Source organism: Nuphar pumila, chromosome 1 (assembly GCF_984573655.1).
Source record: "Nuphar pumila chromosome 1, dmNupPumi1.hap1.1, whole genome shotgun sequence".
In the NCBI taxonomy this organism is placed as follows: domain Eukaryota; kingdom Viridiplantae; phylum Streptophyta; class Magnoliopsida; order Nymphaeales; family Nymphaeaceae; genus Nuphar; species Nuphar pumila.
In genome coordinates this window covers 172534230-172561766 of record NC_143249.1, presented here as the reverse complement: position 1 = coordinate 172561766, position 27537 = coordinate 172534230, and the positions used below count along the sequence as shown (strand labels likewise).

At 38.8% G+C, this 27537-nt stretch overlaps 2 protein-coding genes across 2 annotated transcripts in view; both read right to left on the bottom strand.

Annotated features, from left to right (window-relative positions):
* Positions 1-6700: 6700 nt before the first annotated feature.
* On the bottom strand, positions 6701-8328 carry LOC149851290 (putative microtubule-binding protein TANGLED). Its single transcript, XM_090014504.1, has 3 exons — positions 8189-8328; positions 8027-8085; positions 6701-7937 (listed from the first exon to the last, which is right to left on the bottom strand). Exons 1-3 carry the CDS (start codon positions 8317-8319, stop codon positions 6892-6894), a joined length of 1236 nt encoding a protein of 411 aa, XP_089870630.1. The 5' UTR covers positions 8320-8328; the 3' UTR covers positions 6701-6891.
* An 11641-nt stretch (positions 8329-19969) lies between these two features.
* The window catches only part of LOC149851289 (protein phosphatase 2C 70-like), an 81374-nt gene continuing 73806 nt past the window's right edge, over positions 19970-27537 (bottom strand). Inside the window, exons 10-13 of the mRNA XM_089999826.1 lie at positions 22172-22287; positions 21953-22082; positions 20251-20305; positions 19970-20169 (exon numbers count right to left, since the gene is read on the bottom strand). Coding sequence (XP_089855952.1) covers positions 20014-20169; positions 20251-20305; positions 21953-22082; positions 22172-22287 — 457 coding nt within the window. The 3' untranslated portion in view covers positions 19970-20013. The remainder of the gene's footprint in view (positions 20170-20250; positions 20306-21952; positions 22083-22171; positions 22288-27537) is intronic.

Here is a 27537-nt window from a genome sequence, read left to right as displayed (position 1 = left end):
AGATGCTAGACTAGTCCTAACTGCTAGTTAAGATTAGCTCTAAATAAAAAAAAAAAAAAAAAATAAGAAAACAAAAATATTTTATATATATATATATATATATATATATATATATATAATACTTGCCACCAAACCTGCAAAAGCAAGTACCTTACTTGTTGTTAAACATGTACGGGTGTTAACGGGTTGGGTTTGGTTCAGACCCAAGTGAAACTAGACCCAAACCTGATTTGAGATGATGGTGTCGGGTTTGAACTCGAGTCTAATCGAATCCACATAAGAGAAACCATACCCGGATCCTATAAGGATTACATGAATCAGATGTGGAATATACCCGGTAAAATAATATTTTTTATCATTTTTATATTGAAAATTTGTGGATCTTAGTTGAAACTCTGAGTCATGCCCAGGTTTGGTATGAAATTTCACAGACCATGTCTAGCTCCATATATTAATTGGACCCTTCGGTTTGAACCCAGATTCTAGTTGATCCTTCTTATTTGCCATGAAACCCTAACCCTTAGGGTTTGGTACCGTAATGTTCGGGTCAAACCTGAGCCATTGACATTCCTACAAACATGCCCTCAATGGAGTAAGGTCTAAGGGGGTTTAACGACAAGTACCCTACTTGTTGTCAAACCCTAAGACATTTTTTTTTTTTGGGGGGGGGGGGGGCGGGGGGAGTATAAATGACCCCCTTCTTTCCATTCAAATCCATCTTTGGCTCATTTTTCTCTCATGCTCTCTTGAGAGTTTATCCCTGGGGTTTTTGAAGTTCTTCATTGTCTTCTTCTTTGGTCTGGCGCCATCCTTCCACCTTCCTTCACTGTAGAGAGAGGACCATAGGTAACCTTTCATTTCTAGCTAGTGCCTTGGCTAGGCTTTCTTGTTAAATTTCCTAGGCAAGCTATTTTCCCTCTCTTAGGCTAAGATTTCCCTTTCCAAGCTAAGAAGAGTTCTTCCAATGTGGGAAAGTACCATTTAGAAAAATCTAACCAAAGTAGTGAAACTCTATTAGATTTCTTACTCAAAGCGCTCATGATGCAATCACTTTGCTAGATTGATGCGAGCAAAGGGCTAGGGATTCTAAAAGCCTGAGTAATCCCTCACCTTCTCTCTCATTTATTTTCTTGAGAATTGTTTGTGCATACAATCTTTTACCAACTCACACTCTTTTTCTTGCTTGTTTAAGCCTGGGTCGTTCCACCACTCAAGGTTTACTTCAAAAGTGACCAAAGGACTCAAGATGGCTATGTGAAAAGCTTTTCCAATGAAAGAATCCCAACCTTGTTGGGGTTACACCTTTCTATTTCGTGAGGAATGGCTCTAACTCATACTAGTGGGTGTTCCTGCCACTTTTGAAACATAGATGAGTTTTGTAAAGAAAATCATTTGTGTAATTCTACAAAAACCAGTAAAAATTTTGTTTGTGGATGTTTTTACATCTACTTTCAAAATATGTCTATGTTTATCTCACAAAGTAAAGATGAAATTTTGAAAAGTTTAAGATTTTCAAAATTGAGGTTGAAAATTTTCATAGTATAAATAGCATTTGTTATATCTAATAGAAGAGGCAAGTACCTATCAAATGATTCTAATCAATTTTGTGAAAACTAGATAAATAGGCAAAATATTGCACCTTATATTTCTCAACATAATGGTACAACTAAATAAAATAACAAGACTATAATAGATGTGGTCAATGTAATACTCACTAGTTCTAGATTGTAATATGATATATGGGTAATCCATTGCTTAGTGTTTGTTATTTCTCCAATAAAGTTCTACATTCTAACTCAAAAACTACATCTTATGAATTTTGAAAAGCTAGAAAACATAACCTAAATTATCTAAAAGTTTATGTAACTTAGTGAACCAAAATTAATCAATCTTGATTCATTGTCTTTTTATTGGTTACCAAAGAAGCAAAATATATAAATTTATGGATGTTAAAACCAAAGTTATTTTAGTATATACTTGAATTTAGATAAAACCGGACTTTAAAATCCCTTGCATCAACAAGCACTACTAAACATAAACCTGTTTCAAAAGAAAGAGTTTGCAAATATGAAAATTCTGAAGTTTGAAAGAGTAAAAGGTAGAAAAAACAAAAGACTTTGGTCCTCATTTTTATCTCTACATGATGGATAGAGAGTTTCTTTTTTAGAATCTATGACCTTCCTTACAATGCTTCTTAGAAAAATTTGAAAAAAAGTAATTTTTATCTTTGAAAAAAACATTAATTTTGGTAGACCTAACCCTTAGTTTTAAATCATTGGAATTAAAATGGATTTACGAAAGAAAACTTTAGCCTATTGATTCCATTAAGAAATTTAAAACCAAATTGGTTGCTAAAAGTTGTAAACAAAATCCTAAAATTGATTAGTTCGATACATAGGTTTCTTTAAATATGATTGTTTCAATCAAAGCAATGATTGCATTAACTTTGACTTTTAAATTTAAAATTTGCTAAGTGAAAAAACTGCATTTTTTAATGGTGAATTAGATGAGAAGATATGCATGAATAACATAAAAGCTATGTGGTACTATGTGAAGGAAAAAGTTTACAAATTACACGTGCCTTTATAAGGTCTAAAACAATCTCTTAAACAATAACATGAGAAATTTGACAAATTGATTTTGACATATTGATTCAGAATTCATAATTTTGACAAATGCATTTATACCAAAGTAGAACATAGCAATGTTACAATTATTTACTTTTATGTGGATGATATAGTCATTATAAGTAATAGTGCAGAATGTATAAATGGCATTTTTCTCTTACAAGTTTGATATGAAAGATTTGAACTTGGGTGATATTATATTTGGCATTAAATTAATTAAACATAAAAATGGTTACACATTGTCTCAATCTCATTACATTAAAAAAAATTGAGAAAATATAATCACTTTGTAACTTTGTATGATCACAATGTCAAATTGTCAATTAACACTTGAAGAAGTATATCCCAATTAGTGGATATGGAATTGGTAGTCTTGACTAGACATAATATCTTGAATAAGTTAAGTCAATATACTAGTAATATGGGATAAAAACATTGAAATGCTATATATTGAGTTTGAAACATTTGACATAAACTATAGATTATGTGATATTTTATAAAAGATAATGTGTCGCATATAATGATGCAAATTGAAATTATAATTCCAATGAATCCTTGACTATAAGTGAATGAATTTTTACCCTTATAACTAGAGAAATTGCTTGGAGATCTAAGAAGTAAAATATAAAAATACATTCAATAATTAATGCAAAATTGATAGCACTAACTTCTACTAATATAAAATCCAAGTGACATAAGAATCGTTTGATAGTGATGCCATTAAGAGATAAACATGTGTTAATACATTGTGATAATCAAACAACTATTTATGATGTAGGAGTAATATATAGTGAAAAATTTATGAATATAAGTCTAAAGCATGATTATGTGATTTACTCAAACAAGGAGTAATATCAATGAATATCTTAGCAAATCCGACAAAATGACTTTCTTGTGAAATCGTTTACAAGACATTGAAAAGAATAAGGCTAAAACCTATTTAAACAATTATCCATGATAGAAACCAAATTGTATGATATGGGTCATATTAAGTTTAGTTGTACAATGGAAGTAACAAATCATTGAAGTAGTTGGTTAAGCACTTAAATATTTATCTCATTCCTAATGCTAAATGCTTAAAACATGTGAATTAAAGGTTGAATTCAAATATATACATATAAGTATGGTATGCCATACTTTTATAGATCAGTCATAAATATCATTCTCGACTATTAAATATCTCAGTAGATTTTGAAAATTCTTGTTTTTCTCAAGAAAAATTCAGAAAAAATATCTTAAAAATTATTACATATAATATAAAAACAACAACAATAATAATAATAAAAGTTTATAATGAATACATGAATGATATGGGCGAATATAGTATTCCTTGCATAAAGATTAATATAAATAACTTGCAAACAATAATGAGTGAATAAGGTGGCTTTATTAAGATAGTGCGTTTACAACCCTCAAAAGTTTATCCATATCGTTCATGTGGAGGGAAGAGGGGCTCTTCTGCCTCTATTTAATTAATAACTTGTCTCCCTTTATGCCCTGTCACACTAAAATTGGACGCTTAAATTGAATAAATTTGCAAAGCATGGCATTTGCATCAAGCTTTTCTAATTTCAGATTTTCTCCATTCACTTGTCAATTCTCAAATTTCAAGAAAATCTCTCTCTCTCTCTCTCTCTCTCTCTAGCTTCTATTTTGATGAGATTTCATTTCCCTGCATTTATATCATCAATTAATAGGAAGATCCCCTTGGCATTTTCAGCATTTGGTTTTGACGGTAAACTTCAGAGCTAGGCGATTCTTATTCGTTGGTTATCACTGAACGACTCCTACGGGTGGCTAAGGTTATTCAATATCTTTCCCTGACGGTGGAGTTCTCCTGTCTTCTTTTCTTTTGAATCACCGTCAACAGAAAAAAGTGAAGTCATCAAGAAGTCTGGGCTATCTTTCTGCACTCGACTTCAAACGAACTGGGGGATAGGTTGTTGGTGGGGAACCGAGCAAAGGGATGAAAAGGTCGAATGCTTTAATCAATCTTCGGATTCTCAAAATGCACTACTGTTAATCGATATATAAGTGTTTCAACCATGGATTGCTATTTCATTACTGGTAGATCCCGATAGATTCTGAAACCTTGGGAAAGAAGTAAAATCTGCCTATATTTGGTTTATGTCGAAAAAAATACATCGTCAATCATTTTTGAAGGAGAACGAAATCTTTTCTTGATAGTTTGCTTGCAGATTTCACATACTTGTGTTGATGTCGATCAGGGGAATTCCTTGGCCTTCATCAGATTGCAATTGGTTAACTTTGCATTATTTGTGATTAATCTGATTTTCTAGTGCAGAGAAACCACTCACTCAACTACAAGTGCATAATACAAGGAAATTGCAATAGCTCACGTAGGAAGTTCACAAGATGGAAAGATAGGAAATTTTGGTCTCACGTACTTTTTTTTATATTTACATGAAGAAACCACCCCCCAGGATCATAGACCTAGTCACGTCGCTTTGTCTACCATACTTACTGTCGCTGTCCTGGTAACGTAAAACTCCATGAGTTTACTACCCCTTGCCCCCAAAGAGTCACCGGCTTGCACAAGGGGCGAGGCTCATGGGATTTGGACCTAGACCATCTGCCTAGCAGCCTAGGTCTCATCTCACTACGCCAAACCCCTTTGAGGCCATCTCACGTACTTGATAATGATATTATGTGTGAACAAGATGGGAGAGATAAATATGGATAAAGAATTATGACGCTCTTACATGTTAGAGAGAGCATCAAGACACTGGGATTCATCAATTAGAAATTTTATCCAATATACATACCCTTGCATCACAAAGTGCACTGCCAATGGCAGGCAACGGACCACTTTGTAGATTTCCAGAGCACAACACCCCCTGAATACAACCAAAAAGAAAAGGTAATGATTGCAACGACCTAAAGGAGACATGGTTCCAAGAGGAGGTATTTGGAACTTGATGTTTTCAACAAAACCACATTTCTTGGAAAGCTGTTTTAGAACAAATACCACTTTCACAGAGATTTTCCAAGTAAAGATTAAAATGTCCTTATTTGTTCTCCTTTTAACATCCTCTCCTCTCACGTCATAGTCTCGGAAAGAGATATTAAGAGAAAATATGCTTATAAGAATTGCTATGAACATTCATTTTTCTATGATCAATCTGTTCATGAGATATCAGGAGGGCCCTCGAATCATTTCATGTTCGAGGATTTATTTCCCTCACAGAGAGTGCCTTGGGCTCAAAGAACGGATGACATCTAAATGCTGAATTGCACCGGTTGGAGTTGGTCCACCAGTGGTCAGAGTCAGCACCATTTCTTGTTGGCACTACTAATTTTTACACTAATCAGCTCTCTCCAGCTGAACTGGCTGGAGACAAAAAGGATCCTGTCCTTTGACATGTGATACAGAAGATCTATGTTGATCTTAGCCATCCAACTGATGCATCTAGACGGTTACTTGGATTAGTTCACATTCTCATATGAATGCGGCTAACTGTAGCCATTGGCTGGAAGGTTAAGATCGATTGTAGGATGGATCCCATCATATGCCAAATGCACTTGGCTGGAGATGGTCTACACTGCTTCAGCAGGGACAGCACCATTTTCCATCTGATACTCCCGTCTCATTATAGTCAGGTTAAATTTTAAAAGCCATGACTGACCAATAGAAACCGAGATCAGGAGACCAAATAAAAATGCAGGTTCATTTTGAACATAACAGTTCTCAGAAGAAACTCTCTCTCTCTCTCTCTCTCTCTCTCTCTCTCTCTCTCTCTCTCTCGTGCAGCGGGCTTGATAAAAATCTCGGAGACAATCAGTCGAAAATACAACAACATTTTCCATCTGATACTCCCGTCTCATTATAGTCAGGTTAAATTTTAAAAGCCATGACTGACCAATAGAAACCGAGATCAGGAGACCAAATAAAAATGCAGGTTCATTTTGAACATAACAGTTCTCAGAAGAAACTCTCTCTCTCTCTCTCTCTCTCTCTCTCTCTCTCTCTCTCTCTCTCTCTCTCTCTCTCTCTCTCTCGTGCAGCGGGCTTGATAAAAATCTCGGAGACAATCAGTTGAAAATACAACACCTTCCTCAATTTGTTGTTATTCTCTAGTAGCAAGAAAGAATGCTTTTTAATGTACAAGAAATGACACTTGATGAAACACATGAAAACGTCTGCACAAGATACTCAGATGATCACAACCAGAAACCTTTTTTAGTGTAGCAGAGCCAATCCATCACCTACAGACATCAAGTAAATGTCCGCACAACACAAAGCTCAATGGTCATCAGCCAGCGACTGGCTCAACAACGTAGGTGCTGAAGGTGGTGGCCTCTGCTTCAGGCAGCAACTCGGTCGGCCGCCGATTGCAGGAATAAGAACTCCCACCTTGGGATTCTTGGCAGTCGAACCAGAACAATGTGATCTGCTCTTCAAGGGGGAAGTCAGTCTCTTTGCCAGGTTTGATGGAGACAGGGACATCCTCAGTTTGGAAGCAGCCTTGGACATCATCTGAAGCTGCAGAGGCGATTTCTTCTTCGAAAGCGCGAGTCTCGTCGGCGATTTCATCCGCAGGGAGATGATCTTCATCGGAGAGGCTAACCTCTTTGCGAAATTGGCCGGCGACAGCGATAGGCGCAGCTTGTTGGCAGACTTGTTCTTGGGTGGAGGCGATTTCCTGTGCGTGATTCTCGCAGACGGAGAAATGGACGCAACGGAAACAGGCGGCGACCGGATCTTCACAGCGAATGTTGATGCCAATGCTGATGGTGATTTGATGGCGAATTTGTGAGGTGCCGCAGGAGGAGGATGATCATGGGCCATGATTCTAGGGGCGATCAACCTCGTTGTTTTGCAGACAAGTTTGGGGTTGCGGGAGGAAGGGGAGGAGGAGAGAAACAGGGGGTTGGGAAAAAGGACTGTCCTGCCAGCCCAGTGCGTGTGTCTCGGAGACACTCGCTGAACGGAATGGGGATGGCTTTCTTCTTTTCTTGCCAACAAGGGGCTCCTATCGTTTCCAGAACCTCTGAAGCTGATTCGAGAGCGAGCTCTTCGCGACATCGGAGGCGATCTCCGACCACCACCACCAGGGGAACCGCTGCTGCCTTTCTTCTGCTTCTCGCGCTTCCTTTTCATTTGCAGCTCCAAGTTGGTGGCCCTGAGTCCGGCCGCGACGGGTGTTTTGGGATCATCGCAACAACCGTTTCCATTGAGGGTCGTGGAAACGGCATTCACTGCTTCTTTCGCAAATCTACTCGCCTGAAGAATCTCGCCAACTGTTTCGCCAATCAGCATTGCCGGCAGCGACATCCGGCGCCATTCACCTGCAGCCCCCCAACAACAAAACAAGGATGGAGTTCAAAAGGGGTGGTCATTGGAGGAAGAAAATTCATCGATTCAATTACAAACATACCGCTTGAACATGGTCCTATTCTTGAAGTCGAAGGCCTTCGAGTAGCGGAATTCCGGATCCTAAAAAGTAAACAAAAATAATCAAATAAATGAATAGGGAACACAAACATCCAGTTCTGAAGAGATGCGAGAGAAAATGGGGAGCCGGCCACCATGGTAGAACCTGAGAGATTCCTGCTTGCATCTCATGCTGGTTTTGATGTACCCTCTGGTGCTCCTGGGGCTAAGAGCGACACCCGAGATCACCTTGTTGCCTCCTGTTACAGCGTACTGCAGTTCTTGCAACCTGGCCATCGCTCGATCCACCTTATGGATGCACACCAAAGAACCCTTTTTAGAAACAATAGAAGAGGAAGATGGAAAAGAGAAAATGAAAATTTTTAAACGAAACCGTTTGAGAATGATTCCTGAAGCACTCCTCCTCCTCCCTTTACCTTCTTCACTGTCTCCCTGACCAGATTCGGGTTGAGAGAGTCGGCCAGCTTCCTCTCTCTCCCGTCCTTCGTGGGTGTTCTAGCTACCATCTTCAGATCTTGAAACTGTATCCCCCACCCTTCTTCTTCTGACGGGTTTGTGGGTTTTACCAAGAATTTAGAGCAAAGCAGCCATGACCCAAGTGGCGTCGCTCAATGCATCTTCCCAACGGTCATATATGATAATTGATGGGTAAACGTAGCGTAACGGCTAGTGGTAGCCTTCTTCAATCTTCACCTTTTTTTTTTTTCTTTTTGGGTTTTTCCTTGTGGACTGAATCTACGATGGACCCCACCTGCGGTTTAGCGAACCACACGTGTTCCTAAAACACATTATGATTTACGCCCTTATCCTCATTACTTAAAAATAAAAATAAAAAAATTACAAAACCCCGCCTAGATTTTAACTATTTACAAACACGACCTGACCTTTCAGATATTACAAGTAGGCACCTAAGTTAAGCAAATAAATCACAAACACCAGCTTGGATCAACCTCATAGCATTAACCCTCAAGTCAATAGACGATTCTACCCTTCGTTGATTGTTAGAAGCCATTTTTGCCATTTTCTATTGTTTCCTGCTATGGTTTCTGGCACAAACCCTCCACCGCCTCCTTCTAATAGAACTACAGGCAAGGCATCGATGCCTCAGGAACCAGTTATCAGTATCGGCGCATAGTATCGGGCAGAATTTCAATAAGATGCAGGGCTGAATTCGGAAAAAATTTAATATATACAAAAATACCAAAAAAAATTAATATTAATTTTAATAGTTTTAACATATAATTCTTGAGGAGAAGAAGACAAAGAAAGAGAAGAGAGAGAGAGAGAGAGAGAGAGAGACTCTCTCGCAGATGCACAGGTGTGTGTGAGATTTTCTCTCATCAAATCTACGCTTAGTAAATGTTTTTAAACCCCCGTCCCTACCATACCTATTTCCAGGCTTAGCGGCGTCCACTATTGGTTGTCGAGAGGCACTTGATTCGGGGACAGCCATGGTCAAGAACACTCTGTTTTGTTCAGTTTTGTTCTGACATAGTCTTGGACATTACAAAGTATTCTTGTCCAGCTTTTGCATCAACCATGTTAAAACACTACTATCCACGTGTGTAGCGTTTGGGTCATTTTCAGGGACAATCTGAACACATGATCAAAATTTTAGTATTTTGATAAAAAAAATCAATCTAAGCATAAAAAAAATAAAATTTGGATTTAACATGCATTCACTCAAGCAAAAATAAAAATTTAAATACATTCAATAAATTCTAAAAATTAAAATTAAAATTAAAATACAAAACCCTTAAAATCTAGGCATACTTAAAAAAAAATAAGTTTACCATCATTCACTCAATAAATTATAAAAAATGAGAACTAAAATAAAAAAGCCTTTAAAATCTAAGCATAACCTGAAAAAAATTGAATTTAGTATCATTCACTTAATAAATTACAAAAATATAGATTAAAAAATAAAATATCTAAAAATCAAATTTAGCATATATTCACAAAAATAAAAATTAAAATACAAAATCCCTAAAATTTAAAGCTTGAAAAAAAATAAAATTATAAAAATATAAATTAAAATAAACCCCCCTAAAATCTAAAACATAGAGAAAAAATCAGATTTACATCTATCACTCAATAAATTACAAAATTAAAATATAAAACTCCTAAAATCTAAATAATATAAAAAAAAAATTTATTTAGCATCGTTCACTCAATAAATTTCAAAATTAAGGATTAAAACATGCCTTTAAAAAAATTAAAGATTAAAATACAAAACCTTTAAAATTTAAAACAAAGAAACTTTCTCGGCCTCTTTGGATTATCTATAAAACTCAAGGTTTTCTGAAATAAAAAAAACTTTTGGGTCGGACCCGACCCAGATCCGAACCGGGTACCCGATCCCCCCCTTCGAGTTTATTTAAAGATGTCGCGGGTTAGGGTTTCACATTCAAGAAACCCTTTCCCCCTTCTCTTCTCATTGTAGCCTCACCCCTCTCCGCCCTCTCACGCCAGTGGCCTCAACCGACACCCCCCTCTCCCCCGCTCTTTGTTTCCTCCCCGAGCATTTCCTCTCTCTTGCTCGTGTTCCAACAACACCCCCCCCCCTCTACGAGTGACGCCAGAACCCTCTCCCTTACTCGACTCTCACAGTCAAACTCTCACTCACATCGCTCGTTGCCTGCACCTGACGTCGGTGCTCTCCCCTTTTGTTCGAGCTCCAACTTGCAACTCGTTGGAGCCCTCGTCGACGACGCCGACCTCGTTGGCCCCTTCTCAGGTAACCCTCTCTCTCTTCCTACGTTGTCTTCTTCCTCTTTGTCTCTCTCCCTTCGTTGTTTGCTTCTTTTTCTTCTTATTTTTCGGTAGGCATGCAGAGGCGACGCCCCTGCCGCCTGAGATTTTTGGTAGGCAGGGCGAAGCCCTGCCTCCCCTTGGTCAGGCAAGGGCTTTTCCCTTGCCGCTCATCCTCCGACAGGACGGCAAGGGCCGAGCCCCTATGCCTGGGCCTTCTTCCGGTAGGTCGGCAGGGGCCGAGCCCCTGCCACCTTCGGTTCCTCTAACACGCCAACACGGTCATAGCCCTGCTGCCTCTTTTTGGCAGACCGGCAGAGGCCAAGCCCCTGCCGCCTGGGTTCCTTGCAGGACAGCAGGGGCCAAGCCCCTACCCTTTGTGTCTGTCCCGACAGGCAAGGGCAAGGCCCCTGCCACCTTTGGTTTTGCCAGCAGGGACGATGCCCCTGCCCCTTTCTGTCTCCCTCTTTCGTTTCGACTAGCAGAGGCGATGCCCTTGCCGTCATTAGGGTTCTTTCGGCAGGGGCATTACCCCTGCCCCTCATTTTTCCACGGCAGACAGGGGTTCATCCCCTGTCTTTGCCCTCCCCCCCCCCTCCCCCCGCCTCTTCGGGTGTGTTAGGCAAGGGCCTCGCCCCTGCCGTTTGAACCTTTTGTCAGGCAGGACAGTCAACCTGCCTCTCGATCCTTGTCAGGAAGGGGCGAAGCCCCTGCCGTTTCCAGATTCTGACAGGCAGAGGCATACCCCTCTATTTTTTTTCGTGTGTGTGTGTGTGTGTGTGTGTGTGTGTGTGTGTGTGTGTGTGTGTGTGTGTTGGGGGGGGGGGGGGAGGGCTGCCTCCTTGGAGTTTTTCAATAGGGGACTCGCCCCTGCCCCAGTTATTCCTTTGACGTGGTCAGGTTGGCAGACGCAAGACCTCTACCTGCTCTGATTTTGGCAGGCAGGGGTTGAGCCCTGCCTCCTCGGATTTTTTCGATATGGGCGAGCCTCTGCCACGTTTATGCATTCGGCACCCCTTGTTGCCTTTAGGTTTCTAGCACGAGGGCTTCGCCCCCTGCCCCTTTTCATTTTCTCAGACGTGCAGAGGCATATCCCCTGCCCCTTATATTTCTTTCATTATGTTTTTACCATGCTAATAGTTTATTTTTCGCAGCTTGCACAACAGAGCTCACTTGCGCCCCGTGGCACGAGATCTTCAGCTCATACACTCGAGACGTGCGCAACCCGACAACTTCCCAAGGTAGGGAAAAGTTGTGCAAAGGACAATTGACGAAATTAAATTAAGTAATTAAAATAAAAATGGAAAAAGAAAGGACAATATATATATATATATATATATATATGCTTTTAACTCAAGGACGTGATTTCATGATCCTTGTCCTTTTATTTTCCTGTCTTTATTGCTTTTTGTCGTCGTTGTGCTTAATGTGCCTAGGCTTTTCTTTCTGCATTTACTTTCTTGTCTTTTACTGCTTTCTATTGTCGTTGCGCTTTATGTGCCCAGGCTTTTACTTTTGCATTTACTTTTTGTCTTTACCTTGCCACCGCGCTTTATGTGCACAGGCTCTTTGCACATTAAATTCTTGTATTTACATTCTTGTCTTTACTTGTTTTTACCTTCTTGCTTTACTACTTTCTGTTGCCGCCGCGCTTTTCATGCATAGGCTTGCTTTCACACTTACTTTTTTTTTTGCATGCATTGTTTTGTTCTTACTTGCCGCTGCACTTCGTGCACATGCTTTGTTTTTACATGCATTGTTTTGTCTTTACCTTATTATCATGCTTCACACATAGACTTTGCCTATGCATTCGTTTAGCTAAGGTACAGTTTCGTATCTCGTCCACTGCCTTACGTATTTACTTGCTACATGTTTGTTTAGCAGAGGTACAATTTTGTACTTCGTGCATTGCTTACGCATTCGTGCACTCAATGCGCAGTCCCCCACCCTTGGAGATCGATTAACCCTTCACCGTCAAACTATTATGTACACATGCTCACTCTTTATTGGCTTGTACTTAAGTGCAGCTTAGAGCATATACCGTTTCGCTCATTTGTTTTAAAAGTCATGACTCACACTTATGCATTTTGGATTCCCAAAAAGATGATTTTTAGGCGCAAACCCATTTTTTCAAATACATAGTTTTGCAAAGCAAATTTTGAAAGTCTTTTGCGAAATAGCAGTTAGGTCTCCTAAGTCAATGTATTTGGGAGACGTGTTTTACAACTCCAATTTGTGTACTCGATATGACTTGGAGGATCTCGATTAAGGGACACGAACTTGTGTTTTGGTTTGATCCTTTGGAAAACCCTTATCCCGTTTATCGAGACCAGTATCGCGAGTTATGCACGACATACGGATACTGCGATAGACGAATAAGAGATTCATGGTGATCTTGCCTCGTACGAGTTGCCCAGTGTCGTACTCAGTTTGAAAAACAAATCATGTCCCAAAATAAGGCGTTTGGTTTAGCACATTCCAAGTATGTTCTTTTAAAAAAGATATGGGTTTGCGCGTGAGCACTAAAATCCTTGAAAAGGATTTTTTTTTGTGAGTCCAGCTTTCCAAATAAACTTTACCTTATTATCATGCTTCACACATAGACTTTGCCTATGCATTCGTTTAGCTAAGGTACAATTTCGTATCTCATCCACTGCCTTACGTATTTACTTGTTGCATGTTTGTTTAGCAGAGGTACAATTTTGTACTTCGTGCACTGCTTACGCACTCGTGCACTCAATGCGCAGTCCCCCACCCTTGGAGATCGATTAACCCTTCACCGTCGAACTATTATGTACACATGCTCACTCTTTATTGGCTTGTACTTACTTAAGTGCAGCTTAGAGCATATACCGTTTCGCTCATTTGTTTTAAAAGTCATGACTCACACTTATGCATTTTGGATTCCCAAAAAGATGATTTTTAGGCGCAAACCCATTTTTTCAAATACATAGTTTTGCAAAGCAAATTTTGAAAGTCTTTTGCAAAATAGCAGTTAGGTCTCCTAAGTCAATGTATTTGGGAGACGTGTTTTACAACTCCAATTTGTGTACCCGATATGACTTGGAGGATCTCGATTAAGGGACACGAACTTGTGTTTTGGTTTGATCCTTTAGAAAACCCTTATCCCGTTTATCGAGACCAGTATCGCGAGTTATGCACGACATACGGATACTGTGATAGACGAATAAGAGATTCATGGTGATCTTGCCTTGTACGAGTTGCCCAGTGTCGTACTCAGTTTGAAAAACAAATCATGTCCCAAAATAAGGCGTTTGGTTTAGCACATTCCAAGTATGTTCTTTTTAAAAAAGATATGGGTTTGCGCGTGAGCACTAAAATCCTTGAAAAGGATTTTTTTTTTGTGAGTCCAGCTTTCCAAATAAACAGTGTTGCAAGATTAAGTTTTAGAGTCTTTTTTATTGCAAAATAATAACCAAGTCCCCCAAATCGATGCATTTGGGAATAGGGTTTTTGCTTGCGATTTTGATACAACTCGGATAATATTGTTTAGAGGCATGGGCATGGGTTGGGCGAGGGTTCTACTGAGGAACCTACACCATCGCTAGATTTTTGCTCCATCACTTCTATTGCGAGACTTCGTTCTGTGTTTTTGTCACTTCTTTTGTTAGACCTTGTTGTTAGGTTTTCTTGCCAAATTAGATATTTATTGCATCACCTCTGTTGCATAATTATGTTGTTGGGTTTCTTTTGAGAAATCCATGCCTCTCATCGTACATATACGATATGTTTGGACTACGTGCAGTAGGATGAGAGATCTGTAGTAACCTCAAAACATGTTTTGGCACATTATTGTAATCATGTAATGTTGATGTTATTCTAACAGGCAAGAGGCTGGTGTCGGTCTAAAGGACTAGAGCATGTCAAATTTGAACTTGAATGATTACACCATGTATTTTTGGCAAAACAATGTTGTAGAGATTTCCTTTGAGAAATCCATACCCCTCTCATCGTAGTTGTACTTTTGAACAGGTGCATTGCTTGCTACGATGAGTAGGATGAGAGGTCTATGTTTGTCTTGAACGTGTGATAGCACGTGTTTGAGACCACATAATGATGATGTTTTTACCCTCACAATACGTTGACCCCTCTCATCATGATTGTACTTTTGAATATGCATGTTGCGTACTGCAGTGAGTAGGATGAGAGGTGTGTGGTTGCCTCGAACGTGCACTGACGCATTTAAATCACCTAATGGTGATGGTTTCATCTTCACAGGCAAGATGTTCGAGTGGGTTGAAAGACCACAACATATAGAATGGGTCTTCAGTTAAGTAACACCTGACGTACCCATTCGACCCGCCAACTTCATCAAGAGAGATGATGAAATGATATAAAACTCCGATGGACAGGTTGTTAACAACCACCTCTCGGGCAAATGACTCAACGTCCCCAGTCATCGGAGTTAGGGGACGGGACTACCAAAAATTATCCTAGGTGGTAGATCCCATAAACTTCTAAAGAAGTAGGATGCATTCATTGTCTATGAATGCCTTTGGAGAATTACTCTCTTGATCACTGACCTCCCCCTTAGGAGCGAACTCAGCTAGCTACTTGGGATAATAAAAATACATGACATAATATACCCCCGAACTAGTCTTAGCTATTTCTACGTGTTGTTCCTTGTGCGTACCCCCAAGGCCAGCTAATATCGAAACAATAAATATCTTATTCACATCACTTTTGCTTATTGTGCAAATGCTTACAGCTCATAATCTGCGAACTGTTTACATCTTATGACTAATATAACTGATGTCTTGTGATTGCTTACAACTTACATTTGATAATTCATAAAACTACTTGTTGTACATCTTATGATTAATGTATCTACTTGTAAAACTGTGTATATCTTGTGATGAATGAAATTTGACCTTGTGATAGTTAATTGCTCACTTGATTTCATAATTAATGACTCAATTGCTTAACTCAATTGCTCATATTAGAGATACTTGTTCATTTGTATAATTTATTGCTTATGCTAGAGGTGACTTACTTGCTTAAGTAAAATCATGCTTGTTACAGAGTATTGCACATTGATTCTTGCTTATTTTAGTTCTACATTGTCTCACTTGTGTACCTATCATTTTTTTATGAAACTAACCTATTTTATGGGTACAGGTGATGATTAGGTTTATGAGACGAGCGATGGTATAATGACGTGATGGTATTAAAATTAGACTCTTTCCCTGACGTTTTGTTCTTGTGAATATTTTGGTAAATTTATATAAAAGTTTTTCTTGAAAATCTCTCATTTGTACAAGTCTTAAACTATAAAAAATTTGTATTTTCACAATCTATTTGGTTTCTTAAATGTATGGGTTCTTTTACGCTGCAATGCACCCAAGATCCATTGACTTGCTATTTCAAATATTATTTTTCGCTGAACTGCTAGTTAAAACTCTGATAAACTAATAATTTTAAGGCTTTTAAAAATTTTCCTAAAAGTTAAGAGTCCAAGATTTTTAGGGCGTTACATTATCAGTGGAGATAGGGATATACGAGGAGGTCATGCATCAGACGAACGATCTTCATCGGACTTCACGACTTTGATTTGAAAAGCCCCTTCATCATCGTCCCTGTATGGATCTATTCCACAGAACTAGGGGACGAGTCATTCGAGCAGAGGGAAATCTGGAGCCCCTGCAGAGTGCCACGGCATAAGCAAGAAAGGAACAGAGAAGAAACCCTAGGGGTTTCCTTTGCCCTTCTTTTCTTCTTCCTCCTGTGATAACAAACCGATGGGGTTAAGGTTAGGGGGATTGGGGCAGATGAGGGCAATTTCTGGCTAGAGAGGAACAAAGGGAAGGATGGCCGGAAGAGGGTCGACCTCAGCCCTGTTAGAGAGAGAGAGAGAGAGAGAGAGAGAGGCAAATTGGAGGCTCTTAAAAAGTGTTTACAGGACAGCGCTTCCGCCAGTCCGCGCTGTCCCGCATTTGTGAGGGCTAGCGGAAGCGCATGGGCTCCAAGAGCTGGGCGTCCCCCGAATGAGCTGGAACGGGGAAGGCGTTTGATTTGCGGAGAGGGGAGGATGAGATCACAGTGTCCTGTCCTCGGACAGCCCTGGACAAAGACTTTTTTTTGTTTTGTTTCTCTTTTTTTTCAAAGGTTCCCACACTGTCTTGTCCTCTCCTCTTCATGAGGGAGGGGTGGAACAGACTGAGACAGCAAAACTCATCCACGCAGGACGTGCAGGATGCAGTGTCCAGCCCGTCCTCACGTTATGTGTTTGCATGGGCACGCTGACATGAGTGGGCCCCATGTGGCGGCCTCCTGCGGAATCAAATGCCCATCACTTGCTGAAAAATGCAACCAGACTCAATCTCGACATTCAACACTTGGAACCGGCACACAATTCAGGAGACAACAACAAACAGATGAGCGAAGAATAGTTGTTCCACAATGTGAGTGAAAATCAACTTCAAGTAGGTCGCCATGAAGATGGCGAGCCATTCCTTCAAAGAAATCCTTGTTCAATAGTTTTGTTGAAAGATCTGTCTGGCAAAGCCAAATATGTCATCAATGTCTCCTCTAGTTTCAACTCCATACCTGATTGCCAACAAAAGACCAAAAAAATGCTGCCAGCAACATGACAAATGCCTTTCCTCGCAACCACCAGATTCATGGCTATTGATTTGTAAGACGAACAAGAAAAGTCCTTTTTTTTAGTGTAAAAAACTAAGTATGAGCAATAGATGGCCAAAGAGAGAGGAGCTTGTCAAAGGCAAACTTTTTTTTTTCAATGATCAAGCTGGGTGAGTGACGTAGGAATAAAGTGAAGATCTGGGTTCGTAAAGATTCATTTGGATTCATTTTACATTTTAGATATTTATATTTAGATATTGGATCACTATGCTTGATTCATGTCTTTTAAGTGTTATTTTTTTAGAAGGTTGTCAGATAAGGTAATTTATTTGATTTAAAATTAGGTAAAATCTCATCTATTTACATAGATGAGGAATCAATCTCTCTAAATGGATAGTCGATTGGGATGTGGATTCAATTAAGTTATTTTATTTTATATTTTTCTTCAATTTCCTGCTTTCTCTTAGATAGTTTTAGAGTTGGTTAGAATATCTCGTAAATCCAAAAGTCCAAGTTGATATTGGTACCAGAGCAATGATTTTCACTTCGATTAGATTGAGGCACGATCCTATTCAACCCTGCAAGCATTCAATTCGGGGATGAGATCGTTTAAGAAAATATGATTTATGTCTCTCCAACAGATTTTCCAAGACAACAATACCTAGTGTCGTCGGCAAGCCGGTTGTCCAGCAATATACTTCATGGTCACTCACACACCCGATCGTTTCAACAATCTAAGGCAACCACCAACCCGATCCTGCACCACCACAGCGTCATTGTCGTTGGCCAACCTCCACTGATACCCCTTCATCCTTGCCACTCGACTTCCCATCTGTCACCCTGCCCTCCAACCTCTGCCATCACCCTTTCTCTACCTCCTATTGCAGCAGATGGCTAGATAGGTCTGAGGTTGCCCATCGGGTGTCTGTCGGCCATCCCAAGCCGACGGCACTCCTGGCCTCTTGTTCCATCCTCTCTGTTTCCTCCATCAGTTTTGCCTTGAGAGGGGCCACCGCCGCTTGGGCTATGTTCGACGACCATTTGCCGGATAAGTCCAGCTGTTGAGACCCTTTCCCACCGGCAACAGCCCTACCCGGCTCCTTCCCACCATCTCTGACTCTGTTCCTCTTCAACCCGATTGGCTTTGGTGAGGTGTCGATCGATAGGGAACCGAAAACCGGCCACCACAGGGCAGCAAAATGCCGTGCTGCCGGCCGATGACTCCGCAGGTGGCTTCCCAAATATTGGTGGGCGGGAGAGGGCTTTCAAACCCTATCTACACCACCCTTTTACCCCTCACCTATTGTGGGGTAGAGGGTGGGGAATCGAACCTGTTTAGTTTTGAACCAGGTCGTTTCTATGTCCCTCCTCTTTACCTTTGCAACTATAGAACCGATTTTGAACAGCGGTTTCATTCTCCTTTTAACTCCTTTAAACCCTCATTTGGATCGTAATTCCACACAAATTGACCCAAACCTTTGCCCAAAGCCCATAACGTCTCAAACCTACCCTATTTTGGAGCTTAAACCTAAAACGTCAAAATGTCCACCCAAATCACAATCTGAATCTGAATCTGAATCACCCACCAAATCGGCCAAAAACTACAAAGCAATGGTTAGTGTATTGAATCTGTACATGTGTGTGCACATGTAGAGAGAGAAAGAGAGAGTTGTTAGATTGGAAACCAACCTCAACCATCCCCTATCATATGAAGGACAAAAGTAACTTTTTTTCCCCAAAAACTCTCTCCACTGTTTGATAATCGCTCAAATGTCATTGCTCTTCCACAAAAACCAGCACGAGACTTGCATGTTTAGTTTTTACGATCTATTATTCTCGTATAATCATATTGTCTAATACAACAAGGCCACCTTTTTTTCTTCTCCCAACATATAGGGCTTTTTTCTTTTGAAAATAAAAACAGGTTATTTCAAACAGCATAAACCCTAAGTTACAACATACAGTCGCAATGAACTAGGCAATGTAAATTCAGGGTTAAACTGCACGAGCCAATATAAATTGCCACCTTTTTTCTTGTGAAACTTAAAAACAACACATTTTCTCTGCATCTGACTGCACAATATCTCCGTTATAAACCCCTGTCATCTTTTCCAAAATGCGAAAGCCAAAAAAATTGAAAAAAGTAACCACCAAAACCACTCCCCGCTTCGCTATATTTTCTCTCAGCTCTCACATGTGCACACTCACAAAATTCTCTCTCTCGCGTATGATTATGGTAAAAAGTAATAAATGATAGTAAGGTTAGACTTGTAGTGCAGTTTTGCCTAAACTTGATGTGACTCAAGGAATTTAGCGGTCATGTCTACTTACAATCTGATACAAAAGACCAATCATTTTCCCAAGCAATGGATCAAGGGCCCATAAATTACTGTATAAGCATTTTGTTCTGTGACCAAGTTTTTAAGGTAACAGCCTTTCTTTTTTACCTGGAAATTCCTAGTTCACTTGCCCTAGCCTTGTCTTTCTCTTCTTTCTTCTCTTGTTTGAATGCAGCAAAACGAAAAGGAAAATGAAACAGAAGCAAAAATATGCAGGAGTAAATATTTACACCTGGAGAGAAGCACGATATGCCATTTTCCATTTAAATTTGGGGTGTTAGATTGTACAATAGGATGTTCTGTTTGTATAGAAATCTAGATATATGACAGATGTGTTGTCTTTGGTTCTCAAAGTTCTTGCTTCTCTCAACACTAATTTAGCTATCATCTCTGCTATATTCCCTTGATCTGCTACACCATACTTTTCTCTCCACTGCAAATGCCACGCCAAAAAAATCCATTTAGATACAGTAATGGCACTTCAAAAATTAGAGGGAGAAAACATAGAACTTACCTCAAGAACAAGCTGATTTGCTTTCTTCATGCTAAGAACATCCCAAAGGCCATCACTGCAATTTTTTTCATATACAGAAAATGGGAAAATAGAATGAGACCATGACATTGATGAATGGGAAAACAATGCTTGCAGCCATCAACCAAACTTGAAATCGAAAAATTGTACAGTAGACACATGGTGCAACTTGCTCTAATTGGGTCACACAAGTCCCTGATTTTCTAACTCAGGCTTGGATGCATCAGGCCCTTTAGATGGACAAAACCAATGCTGTAAAACTGAAATCAACAGGAGTCAATCACAAACTAATTCGTGTCAAATCAGAAAAAAAAACGGCGGAAATCAGACGGGATCAGTTTTACCTTGCAAACAAGAAATTCAATGTCAGGGGATGACATTTAACTTCCTAGAAAAGAAAAGTTTAGCAGTGTAGAAAACCACAGCAAATAACAATGAGGATTAGACGAAAACCATGAATGTTTAACCCCATATGTAATAAAACAGACCGATAAAGATGTAGATGGCACAAGCTTTTGGGCACAATACCAATATTGGCCAAGAATTAGAAAATATGATGAATCTGGTCAATAGATTTTTTCTTGACAGTTTTGCCCTTTTGTCACCTGAAAAATTAGGTGCCTTGATCAAAATCACTTTTCTAAGTTCTTGCATGCAAAAATCAGACACCTTGATCGGAAAAACCAGACACTGTAAGTTTTCGCCTGAAAAATCATGCGCCATGTAAATTCTCACATGAAAAAATCAGGCGCCATGATTTTAACCAAGGCGCTTGATTTTTCATGTGACAAAAGGGCAAAACTATCAAGAAAAAAGCAAATTGGCCAGATGTGTTATTTTCTAGTTCATGGCCAATTACACTATTGTACCAAAAGTTAGTGCCATCTACGTCAATGTCCATAAAATAAACAATGAAATATCTTCTAGGAACAAACAGGTCTGTCTATGGCAATGTTGTCAGTTTCGGTATCGGCCCTGAATCGTTGGGTCACTGAATCAGCTGTATCGGCTGATACCAATACTCAAGTGAATCGTTCTGTATTGGCCAGAAAATAAAAAAAATGTGTCAATCATAACATGACACATGTTAAAACCATTAAAATAATATTAAATTAATAAAAAATAGTATTTTTTGGATTTATTTAAAAAATAGCCAATTCAGGGTGAAGTGTATCAATTTTCTGCCGATATGATGTGTATCGGCCAATACGCACTGATACTGATAACATTGGTCTGTGGAAAGGATTATTTATCTTTTCTCTTTTTCTTATTAGCCTTTTAAGGAGGGCTCTAGGAGATAATTTCCCCTCTTAAATTTTAAATATAGGGTTTTTTCTCCAGAAGCATCACAGATTTTCCATTTTTCCGTGTCCATATCTTTTCATTTTTTTTCTGGAAACTCTGAGGGTGATAAAAAAAACTATAACTGTTAAACCTTCCAACATTTTGTATATTTATTTTTTTATTATTTTATTAATCCAAGAAAATTAGTAAAAACAGGCAAGGTGGGACAATTTACTGGATCATAGTTATTTTCATAAAACCTGATAATTTAAATAATTGGATCAGCTAAAGCATGGTGATCCAACTCAGCTTTTACAATATTGGACAAAATGGGATAAAGAACAAATTACACAACAAATCTAAGATGAAACTTAAGGATTTGACCACATGCAATAGTCACCTTGCTAAGAGGACAAAGGCCGTGCTCACTCCTGTTATGTGCACAATCTGACTTATGTATGGTGATGAACTAAAGCGCAAGTCTTGTTCTTTTAGAAACTTGTCTCCAAGCATCCGTGCTACATTTAGACCTGCAAACAAGTTGTGAAAAAGAAAAAGCAAAGCTTAGAAAAACCATGAACTTAGATATCATAACATAAAGATGAGTAAGAGTCATCACCACAAAGCCGTGTTTCACCGTCTCTCAATGGGGCTCCCATTTTTGTCAAACGAGTCCTTTCAGACTCACTTGTTACCCGGTGATCCTCTGTCATAAGAACCTGCTTTCCATCAATGCTGTCACATTGAAACAGATCAAAATTGGATATATGGCACACAAAGGTTTCCCTAAATACAGTTCTTGCAACAATCAAAGGATAAAAAGTTCACAAAAACAATAAATGGTAGCGAAAAAAACTCAGAAAAATCTGAACTCATGTACATAAAATGAGTCTAAAAGGAGAAAACGTACCACAAGATAATATACTACTCACACATCTAACTGTTTGTATAAAATTTTTCAACAAAATCCATCATATCTTCCTAAAACTAGTGGTGCGCTGGAGTTCTGCACCAAACTAAGGGGAGAGAAAGAGAGAGTTAAGCTTGACATAGGAAAAAATTAGAGCTAAATAGGCACGATATAGAGGAGAAAATGAATCATAGGATACAAAATGGGTAGGAGGAATAGATACTCTCGAGCTTCTACGTACCTAAGGAGACAAAGGAGGTGAAATTGACTTGGAACTCATGTGCTCTGAATCAATTGAGATAGAATCAGAATTGCCTCTAAGTTCTCTATCTCCTCTAACTCCATCCGATCCAGAAAAGGTATTTTCAGTGAAGTGAGCATGCTAATCTTGTTTATGTATCGTTCCAATAATATCAGATGTCTCCGAAGAGTGAGCAAAATGAGCATATTGATCATAATGAGCAAAATGAGCTTGCTAACAAAATTCAGAACCCAAACTAATATATACGTCGTTCCTTTCGTGGTGTGCAATTCAAAATAAGTAAAATGAACATGATAACTTTGTTTCGATATTAGTTGTCCTCAAAATACGCGCAGGAGCGAAACATAGAAACAATTGAGACTGTCCGGGGGTTTGTTATGCTATGTGTTTTTTATAACGCACAACTAAAGCTTCAAATAAAGATCACAAAAGATCTCTCTCAATGAACACAATGGTTTATTCAACATACACAATAACCGAAATAAATAAAAAGAGATCATTCAAGTGGGAAAACCCACACTCAAGAGTATATCTTACAAGGGGGAATAACTCCATATTTATAGAGCATAAAGCATAGAGTTGGAGGGAGTTGTTGGGCTCCCAACAACTCTAATTAGAGTCGTTGGAAGCCCAACAACTCTAAAAGTACATGTTGCTTTTTTACTATGGTAAAAAAGTAACATCCAAAAGTCTAAAAATGTCCAAACTAAAATCCTAAACCTAATTTTAACTAGTTTCTAACTAAACTAAAAAATGATAACTAAACTACAAATATATTACAAATATTACATTTTTTAACACTCCCCCTCAAACTTACGGTTGGATAACAGAAAGTTTGTCCAAGAGAAAGTAAAATCTAGGAACAGCGAGAGGTTTGGTGAAGAAATCTGTCAATTGATATTCTGATGAAACATATGGTAGATCAATGGTGCCATGTAGGAATTCCTCTCGCACGTAGTGACAATCCATTTCAATATGCTTGGTGCGTTCATGGAATATTCGGTTGTTGGCAATATAAATAGAACTTTTGTTGTCGCAGCATAGTCTTGAAGCTCTTGTACTTTCAACACCCATGTCATGAAGCAAACGCCTTAGTCAGGCTACTTCCATAGTAGTTGTAGTCATTGTCCTGTATTCGGCTTCAGTTGACGAGAGAGAGACTTTTTGTTGCTTCTTACACCTCCACGAAATCAATTATTCACCTAAAAATACACAAAACCCAGTAGTTGAGTGTTGATCATTGGGATCACCTCCCCAATCTGCATCAATATAAGCAGTCACATCGAAAGAGGAAGAAGCAGACAAAAAAAATCCTCGAAAATTTGAGGTTTTGATATATCGAATAATGCGCAAAACGGCTCTCATATGAACAATGGTAGGAGCATGCTGAAATTGACTCGTTGTGTGGACGGCATGTGCAATATCGAGCTTGGTAATAGAGAGGTAAGACAACTATGTCACACGGACTCGGCTCCAAGGTCGCCGCACCCGCGTCGACACGCACCGACACGGGTGTTAAAATGTAAAACTGTACATATATGTATATATAATAATATTATATTATTATATATATATAAATACATTTTTAATTTCTTTCTTTTCTGTATTTTTTTTCCTTTATTTTTATTTTTTGTCTTTATGTCATCTAGTTCAGTTTGAACTAGAATGACTGTTGCTAGTCAAGTCCTGTCCAGACTTGACTAGCAATAGAGCTATTGGACTGACACAGTCCAACAGCTCTTAATAGAGCTGTTGGACTGACACATTCCAACAGCTCTTAATAGAGCTGTTGGACTGACACATTCCAACAGCTCTAAATAGAGCTGTTGGACTGTGCCCAACAGCTCTATTGAGTCCTCTTTCAGCTGTGTATATAAAGGGGTGCAGCCCCTCTTGTATTTTACTCCAATGCTTCTTAAGCAATTGGTTTTTCATATCAATAAAGAATACATTTTTATTTTTATTTTGTTTCCAGTTATACCCTTTTTAAGGGTTATGCTTTAGTGTCATTCTTGACACTTGCTCTTGTTAATCAAAGCTCGTGTTTCGAAGATCCCCATTTCATTTCATGGTATCAGAGCCGCGGAAGTACTAAATCTTGAGGAAAAGCTGCCTCGGTTTCCGTGCCCATTTGCAAAAGTGTTCGCCACTTGAAGAGAAGTGTTTTATCACTTCATTGGAGAAGATTTCACATCTTGTTGTATTGTTTTTTTTTTCTTTCTTTCTCATTTTCCTTCTTGTTTCTCTTCTATCCCTATTCTTTCTCTCCTTGTAATCGATGGATGACAATGATAAAGTCACCATCATGCCTATGAAACTAAGCGATACGAACTATGTAACATGGGCTTCAATCATGAAGCACCATATATGGGGAAAAGGCTTATGGGGGATTGTGGATGGTTCCGATTCGGAACCTAAGCTATCTCTTACTAAAAAGGAGGGAGATAAAGACGTCCCTCTATCGGAAGAAGAGAAAATCAAGGCTATTGCCTCATACGAGAAGAAATGGAAAGAATGGAGAATATCTCATGCGAAGATAATGTCATGGCTTATCAATAGCGTTGACATTAAAAAATGCTCAAGTCTTGCCAAATTTGATCATGCCGATAAGGCATGGGAATACCTTAAGAATATGTATTCCCTTAAAGATATTGCACACGTGTGCAACCTCCAAGAAAAAGTTCGAATGATGACACAAGGAGACAAAACTATTCGTGAATATTACAATGGGTTGTCCGAACTTTGGGAAGAACTTTCCCTTTTAGAACCAAAGTGGCATTGTGCCGAAGACATCGAGCTTCGTCAGAAACAACTCGATGTTGAACATTTTTACCAGTTTATCACTGGATTAAGGCCGGAATTTGAAACCACTAAATCGGCCCTACTTCACCGGGGAAAAATTCCTTCTATTGTTGAAACTATTGAAGAGTTAACAATGGAAGAAAATCGTCTCCGGAAAGGTTCTTTAAAAATTGAAGATGATTCCGTTTTAGCCGTGTCTAGACCAGGGAATCATGTTCGATCATATAGGCCTCCTCACTTTAACCGACAAAATGGTGACTATGATAAGAAGAAAGTTATTTGTCATCACTGTCATGAACCGGGACACTACAGGCCACAATGTCCCAAACTTAAGGAGCTGAGAGAAAAAAGAGCTGCAATTGCTGGATCGGAGCCTAAAGATCAGGATGCACCAGTTTCCCTGGCCCAACTAATGGAGATCCTTCAGCCTCTCATCAAAGGTGCCTCTTCCTCATCTGAAGCTTCAACCGGCGCAGCAACCTCATCTTTTTCTGATTTAGGTAAAATTTCTTGGCTTCTTGACTCTGGTGCATCTTTTCATATGACCCCAAATAATCAAAGTCTATCCAAATGTGTTAAAAATAAAACAAGTGTGTCAAAGGTCTTTACTGCTGATGGGACTTCTCTTGAAATAGAAGGAATAGGAGATTTTGAAAAAATTTATAAAACAAAAAAAAAATTTATTCCAGAAATTAGACATGTTCCCAAATTAAATTTAAATCTTTTATCTGTATCTCAAATTTCTGATTATGGGTGTAATATTTCTTTTTCTTCTCATGGTTGTTGGGTACAGGATCGCCAGTCAGGCAAGCTGATTGGGGAAGGCCATAGAGAAGGAGGACTCTATTACATGGATTTTTTGGAAATGCCGAAGAAAGCTTTTTGTTATAATATTCAAAAAATAGAGTTGGAACTGTGGCATAAGAGACTTGGTCACCCACATATAGCCAAAATCCAACATTTTCCAAATCTAGGGAAATTTTGTAACTCTGAATCATTTGATTGTAAAGATTGTATTCTCGGCAAAATGAAAAGATTACCATTTCAGAACAGAACCTTTTTCTCTTCAAGACCACTTGAATTAATACACTCGGATGTTTGGGGTCCTGCACCAGTAATTTCTAAAGGAGGATTTGTTTACTATGTTATTTTTGTCGATGATTTCTCCCGACATACGTGGATGTACTTTCTCAAACATAAGTCTGAAGTATTTTCATACTTTCAAACTTTTCATAATATGGTTAAAAACAAATTTCAAAATGATATTACTATTTTTCGCACAGATTCAGGGGGAGAGTTTTTATCCACAGATTTTCAAAATTATCTTAAATTGCATGGCATCACACATCAAAGATCTAGTCCTTATACACCTCAACAAAATGGACTGGCAGAACGAAAACATCGCCATATTATAGAAACCACTAGAACTTTATTAATAGCAAATCAAGTCCCTAAAGACTTTTGGGCAGAAGCTGCCTTAACTGCCACCTATCTCATTAATAGGATGCCATCTTCTTCGTTACAAAATATCACTCCCATTGAAAAACTTATGAACATTTCTCCAGACTACTCTAGATTAAGAATATTTGGGTGCAAATGTTTCATATTTACTGACAAAAATGATAAACTTTCCCCTCGTGCGATTCCCTGTGCCTTTTTAGGATATGCTGAAAACCAGAAAGGTTATAGATGTTTTGACTTCAAAAATAATAAACTATATGTGTTTAGAAATGTTTCCTTTCTTGAAAAGGAGAGCTTCTTTGATTTTAGAAAATTAAAAGACGTCACTGAGTACTCCTTTTTGCTAGATCTAACATCAACATCTGATGAATATGACCTTGATTGTAACTTTGATAATGATCCAAGAATTATTGATCTTAATGTTGAAAATGAAGAAGTTCATAGAGATACTAGTATTCAATATTCCAGGCGACAAGAGTCTAATACTCCATGTGCACTTGAGAAATATTCTAACATTCCAACTAGACAATCATCCCGAATCTCGAGGCCT

Excerpts from the sequence above, each read along its gene's own strand:
- LOC149851290 (XM_090014504.1), bottom strand. The coding sequence starts at position 8,319 with ATGGCCAGGTTGCAAGAACTGCAGTACGCTGTAACAGGAGGCAACAAG. Across the intron at positions 8,086-8,188 it reads TGCAAGCAGGAATCTCTCAG|GATCCGGAATTCCGCTACTC; the intron begins GTTCTACCATGG and ends TTTACTTTTTAG. Across the intron at positions 7,938-8,026 it reads AATAGGACCATGTTCAAGCG|GTGAATGGCGCCGGATGTCG; the intron begins GTATGTTTGTAA and ends GGGGGGCTGCAG.